Source organism: Cygnus olor, chromosome 2, assembly GCF_009769625.2.
Source record: "Cygnus olor isolate bCygOlo1 chromosome 2, bCygOlo1.pri.v2, whole genome shotgun sequence".
NCBI lineage: Eukaryota > Metazoa > Chordata > Aves > Anseriformes > Anatidae > Cygnus > Cygnus olor.
Window position 1 is genome coordinate 21602998 of NC_049170.1, and position 23184 is coordinate 21626181.

The 23184-nt window shown below is 36.6% G+C and overlaps 1 protein-coding gene across 1 annotated transcript in view; it reads right to left on the reverse strand.

Annotated features, from left to right (window-relative positions):
* LOC121064331 (macrophage mannose receptor 1-like) overlaps nucleotides 1-23184 on the reverse strand; it is a 35696-nt gene that overhangs the window by 11795 nt on the left and 717 nt on the right. Inside the window, exons 2-21 of the mRNA XM_040545611.1 lie at nucleotides 22463-22636; nucleotides 21097-21258; nucleotides 20061-20174; nucleotides 18793-18939; nucleotides 17795-17977; nucleotides 16788-16942; nucleotides 15414-15527; nucleotides 14168-14283; nucleotides 13151-13299; nucleotides 12095-12294; nucleotides 10656-10783; nucleotides 9191-9278; nucleotides 8445-8589; nucleotides 5926-5961; nucleotides 5662-5825; nucleotides 4841-4923; nucleotides 3831-3931; nucleotides 3353-3492; nucleotides 1886-2000; nucleotides 343-524 (exon numbers count right to left, since the gene is read on the reverse strand). Of these exons, the coding sequence (XP_040401545.1) occupies nucleotides 343-524; nucleotides 1886-2000; nucleotides 3353-3492; nucleotides 3831-3931; nucleotides 4841-4923; nucleotides 5662-5825; nucleotides 5926-5961; nucleotides 8445-8589; nucleotides 9191-9278; nucleotides 10656-10783; nucleotides 12095-12294; nucleotides 13151-13299; nucleotides 14168-14283; nucleotides 15414-15527; nucleotides 16788-16942; nucleotides 17795-17977; nucleotides 18793-18939; nucleotides 20061-20174; nucleotides 21097-21258; nucleotides 22463-22636 (2696 nt within the window). The remainder of the gene's footprint in view (nucleotides 1-342; nucleotides 525-1885; nucleotides 2001-3352; nucleotides 3493-3830; nucleotides 3932-4840; nucleotides 4924-5661; nucleotides 5826-5925; nucleotides 5962-8444; nucleotides 8590-9190; nucleotides 9279-10655; nucleotides 10784-12094; nucleotides 12295-13150; nucleotides 13300-14167; nucleotides 14284-15413; nucleotides 15528-16787; nucleotides 16943-17794; nucleotides 17978-18792; nucleotides 18940-20060; nucleotides 20175-21096; nucleotides 21259-22462; nucleotides 22637-23184) is intronic.

The following is a 23184-nucleotide window of genomic DNA, read 5'->3' on the forward strand; positions in this document are numbered from 1 at the left end:
TTAAGTTAATATATTTTATATTAATAGAATGTTTTCATTTAAATCTCCTAAATCTAATAATTCTAAATAATTCTAACAGTAATTATAGTACAGTATTCTTTTTCTGCAGTTCTAAACTTCTGCAAAGGAATGAAAATAACTTCATGTTCTTAACAGGCCAATTAATCACTGAGTACATCTTTAAAGACTTGATATCTGAAATATTATTCAGTTTTTTTCCACTTAAAGACATTAAAGTATAGAGGTCCTAGCTGAGAGAGAATTCAGAATTCAGGCCAGTTACACTAAGTTAGAGAATATTATCTAAGTTATGCACTTGCTGATTTTTTTGTTTCTGTTTACCTGTATTGTAGTATACCTCCTGTTAACTTCAATGTATTCATCCCTAAAAGGGAATTGTCTTGCCCAATGTGAATAGTCAAAAGAGCTTCCATCTGTCCACAGATAACTACCCTCATTATTAATATCATTTAATCCAATCCAAGTTTCACTGGAGACATCCTTTAGATTGAAGGTGAGGAAGGCTAAAACAAAATATATTTTAAAATGGGTAATTTAACAGAAGCATCTTCATTCTATTAAAAATATGAAAGGGATAGTTTTTAAGATAAAAACGCTACTCACAGTGTTCTTGGAAATATTATAGAAATTAAGGTTAGAAGGGACTTCAAAGGATTAATCAATTCCTAAAGGTAGCATAAATAGTCCATATGTCATTTCTGATGGATGTTTGTTTACTGTCAAACCTCAATTTCTGGGGGCATTTCAAGCCATTGCTATTTATCCTACCTTCCAAAACCATAGTGAACAGATCATTCTGCTCTTTCTGGCCTATGGTTTTGCCAAGAGATGAGAAGTGCCATAATAGCTCACTCCAGTCTGCTCTCTGGATCAAGCAGTTCTGGGTCTTCCTTCACAGAAGCTATTTAGATATGCAGTCTATTTTGACTACATCATTAGATGGGCCAAAAACTCATTTAGTGGCCGCAAAGAATGAGTTTTATAGGAAAGGAAAGGTGCTGGGGAAGGTCAGAGGGATTCAGGAGAGGGACAGGTGAGGAGGAAACAAAGAAGACACTAAGATTTTAAATCGATGTGAATAGTAGGTTTCTCCTGCTGTTGCCCCCTTCTCCCTCTATCCCCTAACAATAATGGCTTGTGTTCAGCTTGCAGCTCAGCTCCAGATCTTTTTCTGGTTACTTACATCTATTTTTGATAGAAATGATTATTGCTGTGTTGGTGTAGAAGTTTGCACTTAACCCTATTCAATTACACCTTTTTTTCCCCCTAAAAAAATAAAAATAAAAATCCCAGATTTTTCAAGAACATTTCAAATTCTAACCCTGACCTCCATCATGTCACTATGCTACCTGCAAATGTGACATACAGGTTGCTGGTTGAAGTGACTACAGCAGCCAAGACAGAGCTTTTTGAAATATCATTCTCTGTATCCTTATTCTGATGAACTACTCATGACTATTGCATGGTTTGCTGTAGATACCCCTGAGCTTGAGAAAACATTGAAGATAAGAAAGATGGGGGGGGGGGGGGGGGGGGGGGAGGGGTTATCTTGCAATGGAATCACGAGTATTCATCTTTATCATCACTATGTGATTTATTTTACAATTATTTCCCCAGGACCAGCATTGCTACGAGGTTCTGTGCACCGTCATCAGTATATACAGGACCTGAATGTTGTGATCCAGTGCAAAATAAGTAGTTGAGATATGTCACTTCAGAGTGCTCATATATCTAAGTTGTTAACCTCTAGAAGGGACTATATTTGGTCACGGCAGCCACTGTTACAATCTTAGCTAATAATTGTGATGTTTTTAGTGGCATTTACTGTCATCATACCTAGCACCAAAAGGTTGGGATTTCATACCTTGCACTTGATCATTGTGAATAGAGGCCAAATTTCCCCCTAATTCTATACAAGCGCTTCTTGCAGACTGCCAAGTCAGTGTCTCTTCTTCTCTGGATCCAAATATTTTATAACACTGTAGGGAGAATAAAGGATTAGGCAAAATTTCAGGTGTCAAAGCGAATTAAATTTGATTTGATTAATTCAGTTCCAGTCCCTGCATGCAAAGAGTAGCAATTTGTGGAGCTGCTGAAATACCAATCCATTCAGCCAGCAAGAAGTTGACAGAGCTAGTCACAGCATTGTACATGCAGAGCTCACAACCTCCCAAAGCTACTGATAGAGATTTTGGGTCACATTGCTGAAAAGTAAAGTTTTTGAAGGACAAACTGTTTCTGGATTGAGACTGTTACTTGGGACAGATAACTCTCTGATCGAGTTCTTTCAGTTATATGCCACAGACATTACTAAACCCTGTGCTTAAGTTAGCATTCAACATAAATGAAGCAGCATTGAGAACTGCTGTTTTGTACAGTATATTACTATCACATAGTGGTTTTTTTTATTAATACTGGTGTAAAAATTGTTTCCATAGCTGTGTATGTTCTGAGGGACATATTTTTAACTGACGTATGCTGCTTCTACATTTTTCTTTTCCTCCTTTGAAAGGAAAAAAAAATCATTTTCCTATTGATTGCATTGTGGGAGTGATTTTTAGTTTTGTTTTATTGTTTGTTTTGTTTTTCTAGTGTCTATGTGTCCAGGTGTACTTATGCCTGACTTATTGAAAAACAGTGTTTGCTCGTTTATTACTTTTAATTTAACATTTATTGCTGCTTGTGTTACTCAACTTAAGATGAAATTCTGTGGTAACTGATTATGTATGACAATTCTGTTCATATTTTCAGCTTGTTCATATTTTCAACCCAGATAAAGGGGGTTACAATTATACATTGGGATAATGGAACAGCAATTCTGTACAGTACATCTAAAATAAACAGGAGAAAAATATAGAAACTGTGAAAGTTTATGGGTTGCCCAGGGAGGTGGTGGAGTCACCATTCCTGGGGGTGTTCAAGCAAAGGTTGGATGTGGCGCTTAGGGACACAGTTTAGTAGGTGACATTGGTGGTAGGGGGATGGTTGGACCAGATGATCTTGGAGATGTTTTCCAACCTTAATAATTCTATGAAGCTAAAAACGTAGACACCTAAATATTTCATAGAAATGAGCAACTCCCACAATCCATTCCAGGAATAGATGCATTTCATAGACCTTCAAGATCATCTGGTCCAAATTATAACAAAACATTCTCGTTCACTTTTTTGAGATTTACATACAGACTTAAAAACATGAAAATTCACTTTTAGAATACCACTTAAAAGGCTGGTGTATAAAATAAGAGCATTTATATAGTGAGATAAAAGGGATAATTATTTTCTCTACTTACAGCAAATCTGCTAAGAGCTACTGAGATTTGTTACTTCACCTTATTATGAAACAAAAGCCAAGTTTCAGGACATCCTCCCAAAGGTGGAAGTACAGTAGGAGCAAGTCCTGAGTAAGCTGAATTGTGCCTTTCACAAATGAAGGCATTTTTCAAAGCACAGTTTATATCCTTCCAAAAGCCTGTAAATAAACAAAATACAGAGAAACACTCTCAGAAATTCTTGTACCACCATTACAGAGGATAACTCTGACAATATTCATAAAGCACAAATGAAACCTTCCAGAGACAGGTGAAACAGTTGCCATTAGCCCAAATACAATCCTTCCTCTGCAGTGTGTTTGTCTTCTAATAGTGAAGGCATGCTTTTAACCTCAATGTAATTGTTATGAAAAACTGTCCCTGCTGTTGAGCTACGTGGGGAGCCTCAGATTTAAATAAGTGGCAAACATATTAGCTTTTGATACCATTATCTCCTCAAGATGTTCAACCAATTGTTTCATGTTGCTATTTTACTCACCAAAATCTTTTGACATTATCACACAATTTTCATCATTATTTGCAAAATTGGGTTCATTTGGAGCCCAGGCAACATAGTTCACTGGGGTCTTATCCAGCCAGCTGAAAGAAAAAAGGGCAGAGTGGTTGCAGGACAGATATCTCCAGCAGCCATTTAGAGATATGAGGTTTCTTTAGCAAATGAGCTAAGCAAGGTATCAATAGTGACTGTGACTAGAGGGCAAAGGCTCTAAAACTGAAAGGACAGTTCCACAGCAAATGCTACGGCCTCTCACCTATTTAGTATTATCACATTCAAGTTCCATCAGTGTCCCATTTTGTCAAAGGCTAGGTAAACAATGTCATACTCAACAGCTTCTTACAGTCTGGATGAGACTGTAACACCAGAGCTTGAATTTCTCTTTCATCCCAGAAGAGTGTCCTCCAGAAAGAAATCTATTTGTAGAAGGCTAAAACAGGTTCTCTGCCAGTAATTTCAGAAAGCTTTTGGGTGAGATTTTGCTCATGATTCAGGCTCACGTAATTTGGGATTTATTTATCAATAAGTGGAATTCATATGGTTAAATGCTTATGTCTAAACCTCTGGAGCTTTCTACATAGCCATTAGAGATCTAAATCAGAGTTAATCTCATCTTAAGGTTGATGTCTAAAGTGAACCAGGTGAACAGCATCCTAAACTTAGCTGCTTATCCTCACTACCTATGAAGGGTTGCTTGGGTCTTTAATTCAGATCTCTCAGTGTAAGACATCAAATGAAATGAATCTTACCCATGAAATACTATTGGTTTTGTTCACCCAGATTTAAAAACTAACTAACTAAATAAAATTCTTTGCTTAAATGTAGGAAAGCTTAGTACTTCTGATCTCAAACTTCTGAAATCTATCTAGAGGACAAATGCATAAGAATTATTAACTTGTAAGATGAAAGCTCACACAAATACCTCTGCAGAGTGACATGAAATTGCCATCATTGTTGTCTATTACTAGCTTTAGTGTTCTTCTTTTACTCACCTGAACTTACGATCAAAGCTGACAACTAAGCCAATGAAAAATGATTCCACTGCGTGAAATATTCCACTCTCTTTTGTGTTAATCTAAAACAAAAGCGATTTAATCACTAAACAGTTCCACAGTTGTGCTTTCCTTGTTTCTTTGTTTGCTTGCTCGTTTTTTACATGATTTGAGCCTCAGGCAAGAATGTTGTAGGTTCAGACCTGAACTGCAAGAAGGCTAAAGAGAAACAGATCCTGGAGGAAGGAACCCAATGGACAAGAAAGTAATAGTTACTGCGCTGTAGGCTACATGTCTTAGAAGAGAGAAGCAACCTGGCCCTGAGCTGCCCTTTGCTACTCCTTTAATATTCACATGCATTTTTTCTCTACTTACTAAAAGTTAGTTCTTGACAGGTCCTGAAAAAATATACTATTATATAAATAAGTAATGTAGGACAGTAGCTCAGAATTTTAGCCTGTCTAAACAGCTAGACCATTCCCTTTATTTTTTAAGCTGCTCTTCAGTCAAAAGTCAGCATTGGTGGCGGCTGACCTTGTCCCTACAGGAAGGCTGCAGTATAGTCACACTGCCTATGAATTGCCTGAGCCTGTGGGGTGCAAATTACTGTTTTGTATTGGACGCTGAGAGGAAAAAAATATCCAAGGGACAAATCCATGACCAATGCAATCTTATCAAACTGTTTACTTGTAAAACAGAGTGAAATTCATCATGGGTTCAAAAGTGCCCACATTCATTATGCTGAACTAATAATTAGAACATAAATATAAATAAATAATTAATAGATTATATATGAAATAATTAATAGACTCAGTGCTTACATATTTCCATATAAATTGTCTTTTGCTTTCATTCTCAATGACAATAAGATCAGCAAAGTTCTTCTGGCAAATTCTCCGTGCTTGTTCCATAGGGACATGTTCTTTGCTGAAATAATACTGTTTATCCTCATGTATAATCCATCCATCATCAGTGGCTTGATATTCTGGAAGATAAAAAAGCATATACATTACATTCTCATCTGGTCTGTAAAAAGTCTAAAAGCTATACCATAAACCTTCCTTTGAAAGAGGAAAAAATCCTACCAAGCTTGTAGTTTGGTTCAGGTTTTAGCGGTGTACCTGTAAAATAAAAACGTCATAATGAGCAATAGTCTAATAATAATACTACTAATAATAATAATAATAAATGATTATTTCATTAACAGAGAAAGAAAATAGAAATATGAATTATCTAATAAACTTTTCAAGATTTTAGGGCATATACCACCATATTAAATTAAATGATAATTTAGAAACATTTAGCTAGTGAAAAATACATATGTTTAATGCGTACATAGGTATCTCCAAAAGCACTATATTAAATAAGTCAGTATATGCAGCAAACCCTTTGTAGATGAGACTTACATCCATTTGAAAATTTATTTCATATTTTAAGCCTAGCATGCTATTGATATTTTTTTACAATCACGGAACAAGTACCAGACACCATAATCCATCTATTCAACTCTCAGGCTTACCTATTGAATAGTAAACTACTCAAAAGTACTGAAAGCATAATTTTCTTAACACCACACATCATTTCCAGTATCTAGATACATTCCTACTATCCTGATGGCTTCCCTTTTGCTTGGCAAGTTTGTTTTTAAGAGAGTCCTGGAGAGAGCCAGGCAATGTATGGAGAGCCAGTAGATAGATACCAAATCCCACTTCCTGATTACAGTACAGACCAGGAGGCAGCAATGTAGCTGATGCTATACCCAGGGCTAGCTGTAGATCCTCAAAGGTAGCTCTGCTAGGATGCCTGTTTTTTTGTTTTTCTTCACAAACACCAGTAATTCTATTAGCTTTCTACTCATTCAGTTATTAGCCTTCCTCTTTTCTTTTGAGCTTTGATATAGAGGAACACATTATTAAAGAAAGAACAAGAACAGTTTACATGAGAGAGAAGCAAAAAAATAATAATAATAAAAAAATCTGTTGGAAATTTCTGAATATTTTCTCCTTAAGCAGATAGTGAAGAATAGTACTAGGATTATTCAAATGTATTCATAGTGAATTTATATTGTTAACCTAGTTTGGATTTTATTTTTTAATCCTAATTAACTCTAACTGTCCTTGCTTTTCAAAAAGGAAAAAAAAATCTTAGTTGAATATGTACCCATGTTCTCATCTCAACAAAAAAATTTGTCTTCGTGAGTGTCATACCAACTAAGAGACTTTAATAGAATGGTCATAAATTGATTGATTTTTTGTTGCTGTTGTTCTTTGTTTTTAACTCCTTGAGAAGTTGAAAGCAGCTGGAGAATACTGGAAAGCATGAGGTTTCCAGGTGAACAGCATTGCTAAAGGTGACTGCCCCTGTTGGACCCAGCTCCAGTTGTGCTGACTTTTGCCTGCTGCCTTTTGCAATGCTGTGGAAGTGACCAACAGTGAATAATTTATGAAAAATATGCTCAGTGCAACTCCTTCTTTCAGGAGCTGTATGGTAAGACATTTAGTGAACAACGTTATGCATGGATCTCAAGGCACACCAGGTCAAACAATGGGATTAAGTGCTGAAAAATGAGAGAATTAACAGCTGAGCTTCTCCCCTCTCATGGGGATTATCATCTAATCTATACTCACAAAAACAAGGTCTAATTTATGTATTTATTTATTTATTTTTAACTTCTGAAAGATCACCTAGGGTCAAGATAAACTGATCAGAGTCTCTCTGTCACACTTTCTGAACTCCCCCTGAGTAATCCCATCAAGAGCAGAAAGCCACATCTGTACGAAGCAGCATGCCAGAAAGGACTGCACAGAATGTGCTGCTCCAGGCTGGTGCACAGAAGTCAGGCGTTTGGTGGTGTATTTGCAAGACTAATCTACCCACCAGGGAACAGTAATTCTTCCTGTTTGCATAAGTAATTTTTTAATTACTCAATAAGTAATTTTTCACTGTTTAAGGATAGCTGCTTGTTGGCAGAAGTATGAGGTATACCCAGTTCTCTTTGTGCAGCTCCTTCTCCCTTACCCACACTATCATGCCTCCTACTCATTCCCTGTGTGAAGCCAGCTTTCTTTTAATTTCAGGGAGCTTTTAAGGTGGTTCTAGGAGTCCCTCAAGGCTACGCTACCTTCTGGTGTTGATCAGCTTTTCAGAGTTGCTTGTTCCTATAGCAACATCTCCCTCTGTTTGGCTCCCATTGTTAGTTTCACAACGGGAACCAAAGCTTTTTTTATCTTTTGTACAGGGAACTCTTAGTCCCTTCCATCTTTAGGTCTCCTGGGTAAGCCCAGAGCAGATAGAAATACAGGGAGGAGATAAAAGCAGAGAAATCCTTGCTAAAGAGATAAGTATCTTTGTCTTGCAAATTTATTCAACTTGCGGCAGGAAGAGATAAAGCAAGAGATAAAGTAAGAGGGATATCTTTGACTTCCTGCATCTGAGTACAATTGAAATAGCTCAGTTCATTCCTCTCCTTTTGTGTTGCATTCATTACTCAAATTTTCAAATGAAAAATTCCAAATATATTTCTTCCTTTCAATTGGTTGAAATCCATATAATTTGCTTTTGAACTTGTGCTTATCATTCCAATTAAATGGTGAACTAATCATACCTTTTTTTGTTTCACAAATCCAATTAAGTAAGTGTTCACAGTACAAGTCATTCCAGCGCATTTGGGGTGATCTATTAAACATAACGCAATGTTCAATTTCTTCATGGTTGTTGGGTTCATCTTTATCCCAGTTCTCATAAATTACCTGTGTGGGAAATACATCTCAATTACCATGCGTTTTGAACTGAGTGGAAGTGACTGTGTTTGTCATCATCACACAATTTCAGGGTCTCATCATCCCAAGCACCTCATTTATGGGATTGAAAGGAGTTCAGAGAGTTCTGAGAGGGCTGTGGAAGTCATGCCAATCAGCTCACTTTACCCCTTGCTCCCCAGAGAAGGTGAAAAAATTTCACTTTATAGAAAAGCATGTTTCTGATGGAGGAAAAATAGATAGATGGAGAGAGTCATGTTTATCTGGCTTTGTAAGAGATGGCAAGCTGACTTCTCTGTACTGTCTGTCACACAGCACTTCCTAGTCTGGGGTGCAGCAAAGATCTAGGAGCTTGTGCTGTGGAAGATGGGGTATAACATGGCACCAGGAATGACAATACAGAGCTTTGTACTTCCATTAGAGTGCTAAGATAGTGCCATCACTGAGCACTGCAGCTGTTCAGCTGATGTGTTAAGTGCTGCCCTGCACCTGCCAAAAGTTTAAAGAGATTGGAAGAAAAGCATAAAAACATGAAAATCTATTTATTCTAAAAGTCAGAAAGGCAATTAACCTTCAGCAAATAAGTACTCACAGGAGAGCCATCAATCCAGGCAAATCCTTCATCAGGATTTAAGAGAAACAAACCCATCCAGAACCCCTGCATGTGCACTCCTTTATCCCTAAAGAAATTGTACAATAACAATGCATGAGTGTAGAAAAAGGAGCTATGGTATAAGCGCTAAAAAAACATGAAAACATGCAGTTTTCTGTCATATCTCAGTTGGGAGCTGCTCCTTCACTGCTTGCCCATAGCCAGGCTCACTGCCTGCACCCTTTCCAAGTGCACTTTGTTGAGACAAGGCATGTTGCACTTGAATTTAATTTGATGGGCAAGTGGAGTGGCATAGCACTAGTCTGGGCTCCCATCCTCGAGTCAGGAGCATAGTTCTTGCTTGAAGCAGGAGTTCATAGGAAAGGTTTTAGTAAAAGTAAAGCATGAATAGAGAGATGAAATATGATTTAATGAATGAAAATTAAAAAAAATATATTTTTCAACTTCTCTGATTTCCTTCTTGACACTTCCTTTGAAGTTTATTTAAAAGTTTCTGTTGTTTATCTCCCCATATCTATGAATCATATACAATAGGTTCCTATCTCACTCACTATATAGCAGGAAACTTACCCTTCCCAAAATTTTAATATGCTAAATCAAAGAGCTTTAGCAGACGAAGAAAAATATGTTCGTTTCTTCACAATATTAAAAAATAATAAAATGAAAATGGATGAGATCATGAAGACTTTTCTATACAATAGTTTTAAATGTTTTTGAAAAATTTTAGAAATTACACCTGAATTCACCACTATGTGAAACACAGTTTTTTGTTTAAATATCTATATATTATTTATCATTGAGATGTCTTAATATTAAATATGAAATGCAATCAAAAAGTAGTGGTCTGATTTGGGGGGAAAATGCTATAATTTCTATATTGTGTGTAATGTGGCATTTACAGCATTTATATAAAAGAATGAAATTAAATTTGTTTGTTTGATTTAAGTCTTCAGTTTATAGTCTGAAAATTTCCACATTAATTCCTTGCATTTCAGTTTATGTTATATATTACCTCAAGGTTCGTTTTTTGTTTTGTTTAGTTTAGTTGTGGTTTTTTTTTTGCTGTTTTTTGAATGTGTGTCTTAAAATATGAATCATAGCCATTTAAAAAAAAAAAAAAAAGGCACAATTAGAGCCAAACAATTTAATGCCTCCCTTTTGGAAGAGGGCTAACATGTACACAGTTGAGCAAATTTGGAGAAAACCCTTGATGAAAAACTTACAAAAATTTCAGAAATATCAAAACCATTTTGAAATATTCAAGCTGAAATACACATATTTTTTGAAAATATAATTGTGTGATATTCCCAAATTATATCTTTCCATTTTCTTTTAAAAATTGCTTGTTTTTATTTGCTCACTTGCCTAGTTCCCAATACATTTTGATAGAATTCTTATTTAGTATAGCATTAACATGAAAATGAAACATTGTACAAGTACTCACAATGCTAACCGCCATATTAAAATCTGATCTTCTCTTGAATTGATAGTGACCAGATTTCCTCCTATTTCTCTACAGAATTCTTCAGCTTCAAACCAAGACTTCTTTAGGTTTCCCTCCCTCACAAAAAACTGTTGAGAAAAAATGTGATAATAAATTACTAAATATAATATAACATATAATTGACTATGTAATTAAGATCAGTATCACTTCAGCATCACTTTATTCCTGAGTAAGGCAACATAACATCTGTCAAGACCTGTAATATTAAACATTAGTAATGTAGACTGTATTTTTTTCTTACCTTCCTCTATTTTAAAATAATAAGGGAAGAGTAGTGTAGGAGATTAGGGAGAACAAAAGTTGTCACAATAATTTATTACTTAATTGGAACTTTGACCACTGAAAGGCTCAAAATAAAATAGAAGCGTCCTGTCTTAACATTGTGCAGTAGAAAGCAGGAAATTATCAAGAAAAGGAAGGTGGTGGGTAGTTCATTATGTTAGAATAGAAAAGATAGATGAGCAGAAAGAGCTATAATACAAAGTGCTGTTACAGGGTGAGGAAGAGATTTTTCTATTGTGCAAGCATACATATAGCTCTGCTTCCTGATGGGAAGTACACACATTCACGAAGTAAGGAATTGGATGCTTGACATTTTTGAGAAAGGATAAGCAGCAATTTGGTAAATGGCAAAATCAATAATGTAACAGTAATTAACTGGGTGTGACATAAAAGTCGAGACCCATTTAAATACAGAGCTAAAATCATCTCTGTCCTTCGAACAGGCAGAAAGTCTCAAGAGAGAAAGTGAGAAGAAACTTATGTAAAGATCTGGAAGAGCAATGTTTCAGATTATTGACCTTTCCTTGTACTATTTTGCTTTTACTTTACTTTTTCTTTAAAAAAAATAAGACATTTCTAGACATTTTCAGCTAAAACAAGAGAATGCACAGAATTTTTACTTGCTGATGTGTCATGAATGGCAAACTAAGTCCGGATCTAAAAGTATCACATTCTCTGAGGAAAGGTTGTTGAAGGGCCAGGCTCTCATAAATTTTCTCTTAGAAAATAATGTCATAGTCAAGTGACACTGCCAACTCTTGAGATATATTTGTTTGAAGTCCCAAATTCTTGGAAGTAAACAAATGGAGTGAGGTTCTCACCTGTCATTTAAATAAAAGAACATTTTTAGCTCTCTGTTTTCATTGTAGCAAGCTTTTTCGTTGTTGAGTTTTGTTATTTTTGATGGCTATGTCTCATGGATTGTTTTAGGGTTGTTTTTTTGCTTGTTTGTTTGCTTGTTTTTCACTTGAATTCCAAGGAGAAGATAATTCTCCAAAAATGTCCCAGCACTGGGTCCCTGCACATCAGGGTGAGCAGGGCACTGACCCCTGGGCTCCCCCATGCCCAGGCTTGCAGGGAAGGAGATGCACACTGACCTTGTAGCACGAGTCTCCCTGGGAGGCTCCGTCCCAGCCCTCGGCGCAGGCAGCTGCAGGGACCTGCGCAGGAGGAGCAGGGGGTGGAACTCCTGCTGCCCACTGCTTGCAAAGAAAATTTGCTGTCTCCTGGCAGCTAATGACATCCCATAATCCAGCATTCGTTCCAGTTCCCATGGCAACACAGCCTTGTTCTTTTCCTTTGTGATATACAAAAGAAATGAATGAAACCAAAGTCTAATTGCTTTCTAAGAAATGGGCTATTTGATTTTATTCATACAAAATTGTGAAAAGGAAGATGCAGATTATGCAGATTAAAAGCCATTCTGGATATAAAATTATTCTAAGTATCTCCTGCTACAGCCTAGATAGGGGTCAATGAGTCTCAGAGAGACACCTTTCCCAAAAATGGATTTAGGATACAAATATTCCTCATCTTGCCAACCCCAGGCAAATCACAGGGCAAATAGCACTTGATTTTATTTACATTTACAGAAGATGGACTGTCAACTACTTTGTGGTTCTCAATATCAGGTAATTCAATTTCAGGAAAGGTGATATCAAGTACAGCAAGATTTTCTTGAAACATAACTAGCTACAGTAAAAGCAAGGGTTTCCAGTCGTATGTTCTGCTGAAATGCAGAACAGCTGGACATTTGCTGTCCATTTCTCACATGGGCACCTTGTGGGTCAAATACTCAGCCCATAATCATTTTTCTTAATTTGATGAGTTGCTGTTAACAGGTGTTAAAAATGCTGAAAAAAATGAGACCCATGGACCTTATTAATTCCTCTACATTGTTGGTTTTGGTCTAGCTCAGGATAAATATGTTTCTATCCAACTTCACAAGTAATGAGTTAAGCAGCACCTGGCACTCAGCTGCGACTGTGTGTGTTACACCAGGGATAAACACAAGATCTGGCAGTGTTGGTCACCTACAGCTGTAAACACAAAAGTAGCTTCTCTAATTTCCAGTATGAGGAGATGGAAAGCAGAAACATGCTTGAATTTCAGACAGACTCCAATCACAAGGGATGTGCCCATGTAGAGCTTACCTGGCATTGCTGAGTTCCAGTGTGTGAAGAGAGGAGCTTCACCACTGGTCCACCTGAAAGTCCCTTGTTCTTCTGTGTCAGAGAGACCGATCCAGAAATATTTTTCAGACCTCAGCCCAGTCAGGCTAATCAGAAAGGCTTGCTCATTTCTGAAGTGGAAAACAGTACTCAAACACAAAATACTATTTGCTATATAAATCTGATTGATAAAAATAGATGTATCTCTATCATGCCAGCATGGCCTCAAGGAAACAGGTCCTCAATAAAGTTCAAGCAAAACCTCAGCAAGCTCTTAAATGTAGTCAGAAATATTTGGTGAAGGACAACTTTTCCCTTTTAGGCAAAGGTATCTTCTTTCCTTTCCGCCTGGTTCTGTGAAACGTCACAAATCACAGCTCACATCAGTTTATAATTGTATACTACTATTGTCCAAGACTTTGTGATGCCTCAAATCTACCAGCAAGTCAGGACCAAAGCACTGTTAGCTTTGCTACATATTGTCTCGCAAAGCACTCATCTTCCTCAGAGGCCATAAAGCCTGCAAAGACCATTTGAGGTATGGATACGTGAGATGACACATTCTGGCTATGGAAGGAATGTACGTGAAGCATTCCTATATTTGTTCAAAATTTGGCTTAGATGGTATTTTAGGGAATATTTTTGAAGATTTCCTATAATTAGATAACATTCATCAGTAAATAAAGGAAAATAGTAGTAACCACTTTTCAACAGAAAAGCAAAAATAAAATAAATGTTTCTTTAATTAGGAATTGAAAATTAAGAGACAATGGAACTCAAGAACCCTCGAAATCTGAAAATTGTTATAGTTAGTTAAATAAAATGCCCTAAAATGTCTTTTTTTTTTTTTTTTTACTACATAGATAATTTTATTTTGCTGAATATTTTTGAAAAGTGTTATTGAACTGGTTTGAAAAGCTTTCAAAAATTGACTTTTTTTTATTTTTTTTTTAATCAGAAGTACTAATGTGGAAGTAGAAAGAAAGATATTTTTCCTACCTGGTTTCCACTGTGGCTAGATAAGCTTTACTTTGTTCACATGTCTTATTTGCATCTGAGAACGTTACAAGGGCAGAACCCACCAAATAACAGTGAGAACCATATATTTTCCAACCCTGTGAAAAACATGAGGTTCTTAATCTGAAATTGAATTAAACTTCAATATAGAAATTAGCTCCACTATTTTGTATGTAAATATTTGATGTTTAGTTTGTTGCAGATAGACTTAAAAACAAGATGAGACTAGGCAAATCTGTTAATAAAGAAAATCTGCTTTTTGTTGTTGTTTGCAGTTTGCTCCTTCAAAGACCTTTTTATTTAAAGGGTGACATTATGATATTACTCTTCATCTCTTCAAATTTTCAAAGAAAATTTTGACTCTGCTATCATATTCCAGTGTTCTGTAAGGTTGAGATTATGCAAACCTCACCATAATAAGCCAGTGATCCAGAGCTACAGGATCTGACATAATGAAGTGCAAAAATATTCCAATTCTGAAATTAATTCAGCTATAAACACAGCTCCCCAAACTGCCCCTGCCACCCTTGGAGGAATGTGTAAGGAGACTTTCTAAGCCAAGAGGAATCCAGCCGGTGCTTGTTTGTGGGGAGGGTGGAAAGAAGGAATATCACCAAAACACCCATGCTTCTTCCTGTTGTTAGAGAGATTTATGCTGGCTGGTATAGATTTAATGATTCTCTGAAAAGGTGAATTTTGGAAAAAATACTAGTTGGGAAAAAATAACCTGCTGATATCACTGAAAGGCCAACTAAGTAGTCCATCAGTAGTAACATGGTACAGAAAAGTTAATCTTATATTTTGAAAATATTTTATTTCTTCTATAGTTCTTACTATAAAGATTTTGCTATGGGGACTGTAAATAGTAGATCTGAGAGAAGGGACAAAGTGCCTTTTGGTAATTTTGCATGTTTGGCTACGAGCATAAGTAGAGAGAACAGTAGTGAAATGATTTCAAAGATATATGTGATTTTGTTACAAGGTGGGTCACCTGGAAGTGAAAGGAAAGGAAGTATTAATATACGCGTAAGTGAATCTTGACATTCTAGAGTATTTTCAGAGTAAAAATGAAGTATGCACATATATTAGTAATTTGCTTATGGGAAAAGACTGTTTCCTCAAGAGTGGAAGATACAAACAAATGCAAAGACTCTAAAAGAAGAAACAACAAGTAAATTAATTCCTGTTCATTTTTCCCAACATAAATCATTTGTGAGAGGTCATTTACTTTTTGGCAGCCTGGGTCTGTGATCATCTCTTTTTCAAGAGATTGTGACGAAGACTTCTTTTTACAGATGTAACCAAGTTGCTTATCACAAATATCAGTTGCCCAGTATCCATCCTGGAATAGCAGGAAGAAGAAATACATGTAAAAATATTGGCATTCATAAACATAAGAAAACTGCTACTTTCCTCCTTCTTCACTACAAGGCCCACTGAAATATATTACATAAGAAGACTGTAGGATTGTCAGTGGAGATTTATTTATATATATATATATATATATATATATATGTCTTTGAGGAATGGTTTAACATTCATTTGAGGATATTTTGAGATGAAAGAAGGAAATAAATCTCGAAGTGTCAGCACTATTTCCTATTATAACTGTCTGTTTCATAAAAGGATTTGTAAAGATATATCTCATCTGGGCCTGATGGATCTGCATTTACAGAGGCATTATTTCACTATACTTATGGACAAGAGATCAATGAAACTGAAATAATGCATATCCAAGTGTGTGACAGTAAATCCTATTATTTCATTCATCAAGGAAGAGACTGAAAATGACTGCTTTCTTTTAAAAATGGAATTATGTAAAAAATAAAACTGAATGTAAAGCTTTTTTTTTTTTTTCATAAAATCTGGTTTAGGGTCAATTCTTTTGTTGCCTAATAGTGACAAACATTAATAATGTTCTAAAGCATATCAGTTGTGCATTTTCAATTTATTTATTTTTTAAAGTTCATGACACTTTTTGTGTGTGTGTGTGTGTGTGTGTGTGCGTATGTGTGTACTTGTGTGTCCATGTGTCTAATAAGCCAAACAACCACATGTGGCAAGAAAATAAAGTCTGACAGACAAACTGTGAGAAACACTATAGGGTTTTAGGTTAGATTATTTGGCAGATATGTGTAAATGTTCTTATTACATTACAGCTGAAGAACCATGCCCTAATGCCAGGTCTTCATGCCTTAATGAAATGATACTGAGGAACTTAATGGTCTATGAGACTGGAAGATAAGGTATGCCAATAACATCTTTGATAACCACATAACATATTACTTGCTCATTCTCCTCCCTCTCCAGAGCTACAACCTTTTTCATTGCTGCAGCCAGCAGAGCAAGGCTAACGTAAAGCTTCTGCACCTGGCTTTGTACCAGGTAAGAAATTTCAAAAAGTAGCCCTAGGAAAATAATGCCTTTCTGTTTCTGACCTCCCCTATACTCTGAAGTCTCATCTGGTTGATGCCAAATTTATGGGGGAAATTATTTTAAGCTAAGATATAAAAAGTTTCCTGAACAAGCATGTAGGGACAAGTGACTTCAGTTTGAGGCAGTTATTAGCTTGCATTTCTACACAATGGCTGCATCGTTATACCTGCCCCTTCATAACAACACAGTCCTCTAGACCACTCATGTAGGTGGGATGTCTGCGCTGCCATCTGGTGAATGTCACAGGAGTCCCATCGCTCCACTCAAAATAGAAGTGAGCCTTCAGGTCATTCAGACCCAGCCATAGCTCTACTGTTGGCTCTGAAACATGAAAAGAGACAGGTTTGCTTATGGTCTGCTATGCAATACCATGAACACTTCCAAACCCATAACAAACAGTGACTGATAAAAGCTGGGATGTGGTACACGAGAGGTGATTTTGTGCTTCAACAAAAGCGCTGGTTTCTGTTCAGATCTGTAAGAGTGTATGTATCTTGGCCTCAGATGCCATCCAAGAATCCTGAAATTAGTAAACATATGGCTTTTTATGACTGGCAAAAGATTTTTGCAAACTTTCTGAGTGCCTATGACTTGGTAAAGCAAAATACTTGGAGCAGGGAGTGTAGGACAGGGAGAGGCTGTGTGTGTCCTGCCAGTCAGGAGATCATACTGAACACAAGACATCAAGGCATTTGTCAAAACATGTCTTTAACAGAGGAGCATGAGAGGGTCTGTAATGGCCAATCAGTGGTGGTCACCAAGTCCAGCAAGTGTGAGGACTGGTTGCTACAGATCCAAGGAAAATCAAAAATATTATTTTCTTGGAAGAAGATAATAGCAAGAGGTTAACCTCAGCAAGAAGTTAAATTTCTTTTAGATTTGGAGCTCATTTCTGAACCAATTAACATAGCAAAAAGGCAAAAATACTGTGATTGTTGGAGGTTTTTATGTGTCTCTTTTAGGAATATATATTTTTTTCTTTTCCTGCTTTAAAATGTTTTAAAATGTAGAGTATACCTTGATAAATATATATCATTGTTTACATAACTGCATCAACCAGAACACAAGTTAGATATGGCCTTCAGCTTGTGACATTTCAGAGAAAGCATTAATATTTAGTGAGGTCCAGCTTTTGTATTACAGATGGGGCAAAGAAACTACATGTGTACTCACTGTTATCAAGCTGTGACACTAGAAAGCTATACTCAGCAATGTTGTGGACACTTGCCAAATCTCCATCTTGCCTCTTACATGAAGTCAGAGCATCCTTCCATGTTTTGGGTTCTCTCTGAATGCTGTAACAGTAGCCTGCATAAGGCCACCAACCATCTGTGCATTTAATAGGTCTCAGTTCCTCTAAAATAAAAGCACACATTTTCAGGATAATTTCATAAAGAGAAAAATAAAGAACACTAGAATGAAGTCTCTCTAGCACTTTTTACAAGTAGTACTATATGAATAAACATAAAGCTTCAGTTAGAAATGCAAATACATTCAAATGAAAAACAAATGTCATTAAGGCACAGTATGCTCAATATGCAAATAGAGTGATAAGAATAAGTCTTCGTATCTTCAGTAGAGCATCACTGAAAATTGCCCACATTATGTCAGAGATACAATTTAAAATTATACTCTGGGGGGAAAGAGAGACCAAAGCTCTCTTTTCTTCCTGCTATAAGAGTAGTTTTTATAACATTCCCAGATGACAGCCTCTGGCAGATCCCTCCTGCATGGGGCATGTCCATAGACACAAGGTTGTGTCATCGAAGCTGTGGCCCATGGATGAAATGCAGCCTGTATGAATACTGCTGCTCCTCCTGCTCTCTGCATATGAACTCATCAAGTTGCATACTGCTGTTGAGGAGATTTTTTACATAAATATTGGAATAATGGCAATTGCTAATTTGAAGCAAATTAGAAGCATAAACTTCCTACAGTATTTATGCAAATGTGATTGTTGACACTGGTTACTGTGACAGAGCAGCTTCTATCAGTTTTACTAAAATGAATGATAGATTGAGGGAACAAAATAATAATATTCTCCTATGGATGATTAATACATAATGAGAGGTTGAAAAATAATGTTGCGTACCTTTGTGTCTTACAGGTCTTTATAGATTGTTCTTACTGGAAGTTAGAGAAAAATCTTTCTTTTTATTTGACTAACTTACCCTTGGGTATACTGTCAGGTTTTGAACTGAAGTTTCTCTTTTTACAAATGTAGCCAAGTCTCTGGTTACATGCTTGGTTTTCCCATTTAGCGTTCTGTCTGGGATTCATCACCCCACAGATTTTCCCAGGGGTTGAGAAAGGATTTCCTTTAAGTAGGAGAGAAAATAGAATCTCACAACAAATATAAACAAAAACATCAACAAAAAGATCACATTATCAGTAGAAACATGAGGTTATTCTGATTTTTTCTGTGCTTGATATGAAGAAGCCCTCCCCCACAAGATAACTGCTGTTGTATTTTGCAGGATGCTGTTTTTGGTCTATGTTTTGAGAGTGGAGTATGTACACTGAGTGAGATGAATGACTCTATCTTGATTTCATCCTAGGATAATATTGGGAACTTTCTAGATCTTTTCATGATATCCTGGTGCTCATAGACAGAACAGCGGAAACTAGGCCTTTATTCTGTTTCAAAAACCTCCTAACTAAAAATATTCACCTTTAAATGATATATCTCCAGTATATCTCAAGAATTTCCAGTTCTACTTTCCTATAAAAGTTTTTCTTTTTTCTGTTGTGGTGTGAAAGAACATCTATAAGCAGCAGAGGAAATTGCCTGATACAGAATTTTTGAAAACTCAGAGTTTTCAAAACATGAACATGACTGGGTAGTGGCCAAATTGCTGTCCTCACTGCCCTGGCAGTGGCAAACCCCGCATCCACCACCCACACCTCTGCCACCAGCTCTGGGCTGCTTCTCCTCCTCTCTGGGTGATCTTTCTCCCTACGTGTGAGGAGCACCACAAGCCCACCCTTGTCTTTGTTCTTACAGGTGGCCTAGTGCTGCTTTGCATGTAGTGTTGAGGAATTATGAGCTGGCTCTCAATAATATTTAGAATTTGTCCAGACAGCATAGTGCCACTATTTCCTAAACACTTTTCTACTTTTGGAAGGCTTGATTTAAATTTATACTCTTGGATAAGATGTTATGGAAAAATTCTGATCTCTGATCTGCAGGGTTATACATCACTCCAAAAGAGACTCTCCATTCATAAACAAGCTCTTTGTTTATATGAGAAAATAAAAGAACCAGCTATAACAGATGTCCACTGTGAACTTTCTAATTTGAAAGTGTACTATAAAAATAAAGGGTTAGGTCTTTGGCTATTGAAAATCAGCATGGACTTCCCTGTAATAAAAGCAGCTAGGGTAGTTTTTAGTTGGTTTCCTATCAGAATCCATTCAAAGATTATAAAACAGTTCTTACCTGGAGCCCAGTTTAAATATCTGAAAGGACTGCCCCCAGCCCATTGCCATCCACTGTTGAAATTCAAAGTGTTCAATCCAATCCAGAATGCAAAACTGAATTTTTTAGTTAGCTCTAAATTAGAAAAGAAATCATGGTACCTTCCTATTCTCATTATTAACAGTACATTTAAAAGAAATAAAGTCAAAAGTAATTTACATTTCTTAGTTTAAACCAGTTTAGACCAAAAATACTGCTTTCCACATTAATGAAATTCACAGATTAAAAAAGTAAGATTTGCAAATGAATTAATGTAAAGATAGCAAAGATCTCATCTTGGTAGCAAAAATGAAAAATCAACATCTGATTTTACTACTTATTAAGTAATTACATCTCTCACTCTGCCACAAGTTCCTGTTTCATTACAAAATAAGAGATATTAAATAAACAAAACAAAACAAAAAATATTTTCATGAGTATTGCACTAATATATTTCTGTAACAGATTTCATGGAGTAAACACATCAAAAAGCTTAATAAGACAGTGTGCTAGCAATGTTTTTGTATGTAAATGTATCCACAAATCTAGCCACCATCATATGTTACCATTTATATCCTCTATATTATTAAAAATAATCCTTGAACGACAGAGGAAAGAGGTACATTTGAGGAACAGTCAACAGTCCTGCTTGGGAATGAATGCACCAATGGGGAAGGCAAGTGGAGGAAACCTTCCCTGACGGAGCAAGCTGCAGAAGATGTGGCAACTCCTGCCTGCAGTGCAAAGGTGGAATGGAGCCTCTTTCTTCCCAGAACTGATTCAGGACCAGTCCTTCCCCCCACCCCAAAAACAAACAAACAAACAAACCAAAAAAAACAGCTAATGTAAGGGCACAGAGCACCTCCCTTTTGTCTCCTGCCGAACCACCCCTGACAGCCTGTCTTCTTCACTGAGCTGGAAGAATACAAGGCAGCCAACTTTTTCCTCTAGAGCTCTGGGGCAGCACAGCTCCCATGCATAACTTAAGGTTTTACAGTCCTGTTCTTTATCATTTTACCTCCTATATATGCTTGCTCATGTGTCTCTGTGATGCTTAATAGTTCTGCATTTTGCTGCTGACAGCTTTTCCTTGCTTGGTGCCATGTTAGAGCCGATTCTGAATTTATCTGATAGTGAATGCCAGTTGAAACATCTTCTGTCCAAAATCTTTCTGTGTCATCTGGAAGAAGTGAAATTGAATGCTGCTCTTAGGGGATTGGCATTGCATCAACTAAAAGCAAATAAAGCATGTGAAGCTGCAAAAGCTATAAAACTGCACTGTATTAACTGTATGGTATCATCAAGTCTAAAACACCAGAAAAACTGAAATCAGATTAGTCACCAAATAAAAAAGTATATTTTTTTAAATTAAAAGCTTATTTAAAAATTGTAAGTTTTTAGAAGGTGTGAGACAGTATGCAATATTTGTTTTTATTTACAAAATGGATACTAATACTAGGTAAACCAGGCACATCTATATATTAAAGAAAAAAAAATCATGGATGAAGTCAAAGGAAGAACTATGACACTGGAGGCTCTCCAGGAGAGAAATTCCCTCTTAGTTCATCATCAAAAGAAGTAACATCTTCAGGCATTGGAGTACCTGGCCCTTGACAGTCCAAGGAGCTATAAAAATGGTCTGTGTAGCACCAATCTGCAGATCATCTGCAATCTTTGTTTGCAGAACAACTCAAAGCCTTGTGAAACTGTTGTGCTATTGGGAAAGCAGTTGGCAAGGAAAGCAAAGCAGTCGGTGTTCTGAGGTAGAGGAATCCCAAACATAGGTTTAGTACAAAGATGGCAGAGTTGGATAACTTTAGCAGCAGCATTTTCATGTAGGCTGGCCTTAGGAGACAAAAACAAAATAGGATAAGTATGTTAAGGGAGAAAAAAAAAATATATATATATATTAGTGTAAGTAAGAATTGATGTACAGTACGTGCCTGAGGAATAAAGAGTAATGAGAATTTTTAGAAAGGATGATAACAGTCTAGATTCAAGCTGGTCATGCTATATGCACTTAAGCCACAAAATGAGACATCTAAGAGCCTCCTCAGTTCTTTGGTCTATGAAGAGAAATAAGCACCTCCAGCAGGAAAGTCAGAACCTGGCTGGGCTGAACCATGTTCCGGAGGGACCTCTTCCTCTCCACTCACTTTAGAGGGAGCACTTGGCTACTGGGGCTAATGTTCAGGCAGTTGGTTTTCATTAGGGTTACTCTGAAAAGGTTTGACGTGAGGTTGTGAAGCTTGTATCTGATATAGCTCATTGCTAGCAATGAGGTATCAGGCATACCTCATTGCTAGCTACCTCATTGCTAGCTCAATAGGTGGCTTTCTCAACACCATTTCATGACAAGTTAATGAGTAAAATTCAGCACTTACTTATTAGTGGGCAAAATCCATACAGTTTATCAGCATCAAAGTCTTCAGTTGTTGCACACCACAGCCAGCCATCTGACCTACCAGCATCTGTGCACTCATTGTATTGTTTGCCTTCATATTGGAAAGGGAATACGCAAGGCTGTCCATTGGCATTTCCTCTTAATGTAAAGGTTTCTATGGGGAAGAAAGAGTTAAGAGAACATATGAAATGATCATAAACTCATAAATCTGATTTCCTAGCAACAGATCTATCATTCTCTCTGCCTATCTAAATTGAGGGATCATACCATCCCTTTTATTAATTTTCGTTCAGCTAGAGATTTTAAATAAAATGTTGCATTAGTCTGCTTTGGGTTTTAAATGTTGTTTTTAGAGTTTGATATACACCTTGTAGGAAAGTCTAATTCTGCTCTGTGATGATAAGTTGTGGCTCCTGCAAACAGAAAAGCCTCAAGTATATCTCATATATAAAGGAGTTCATTGCATGGTAGTAGTCTGTGTAGCTCAGTAGGTCAGGTTGTGAAAGGCATCACTACACAGTAAAAAGCTTAGTTTTCAGCTGCACGTTTCTGTATTTATAGAGCTATTGCAGATTCACCTTCAACTCAGATTCTTTAAGGGTAGCAATGCTTCATCTTTTTAAATTATCACAGTATTGCAGAAGAGTTATTTTATCCTGAAATTTCTGACACATGCTCCCAATCTCACATTCATGCAAACAC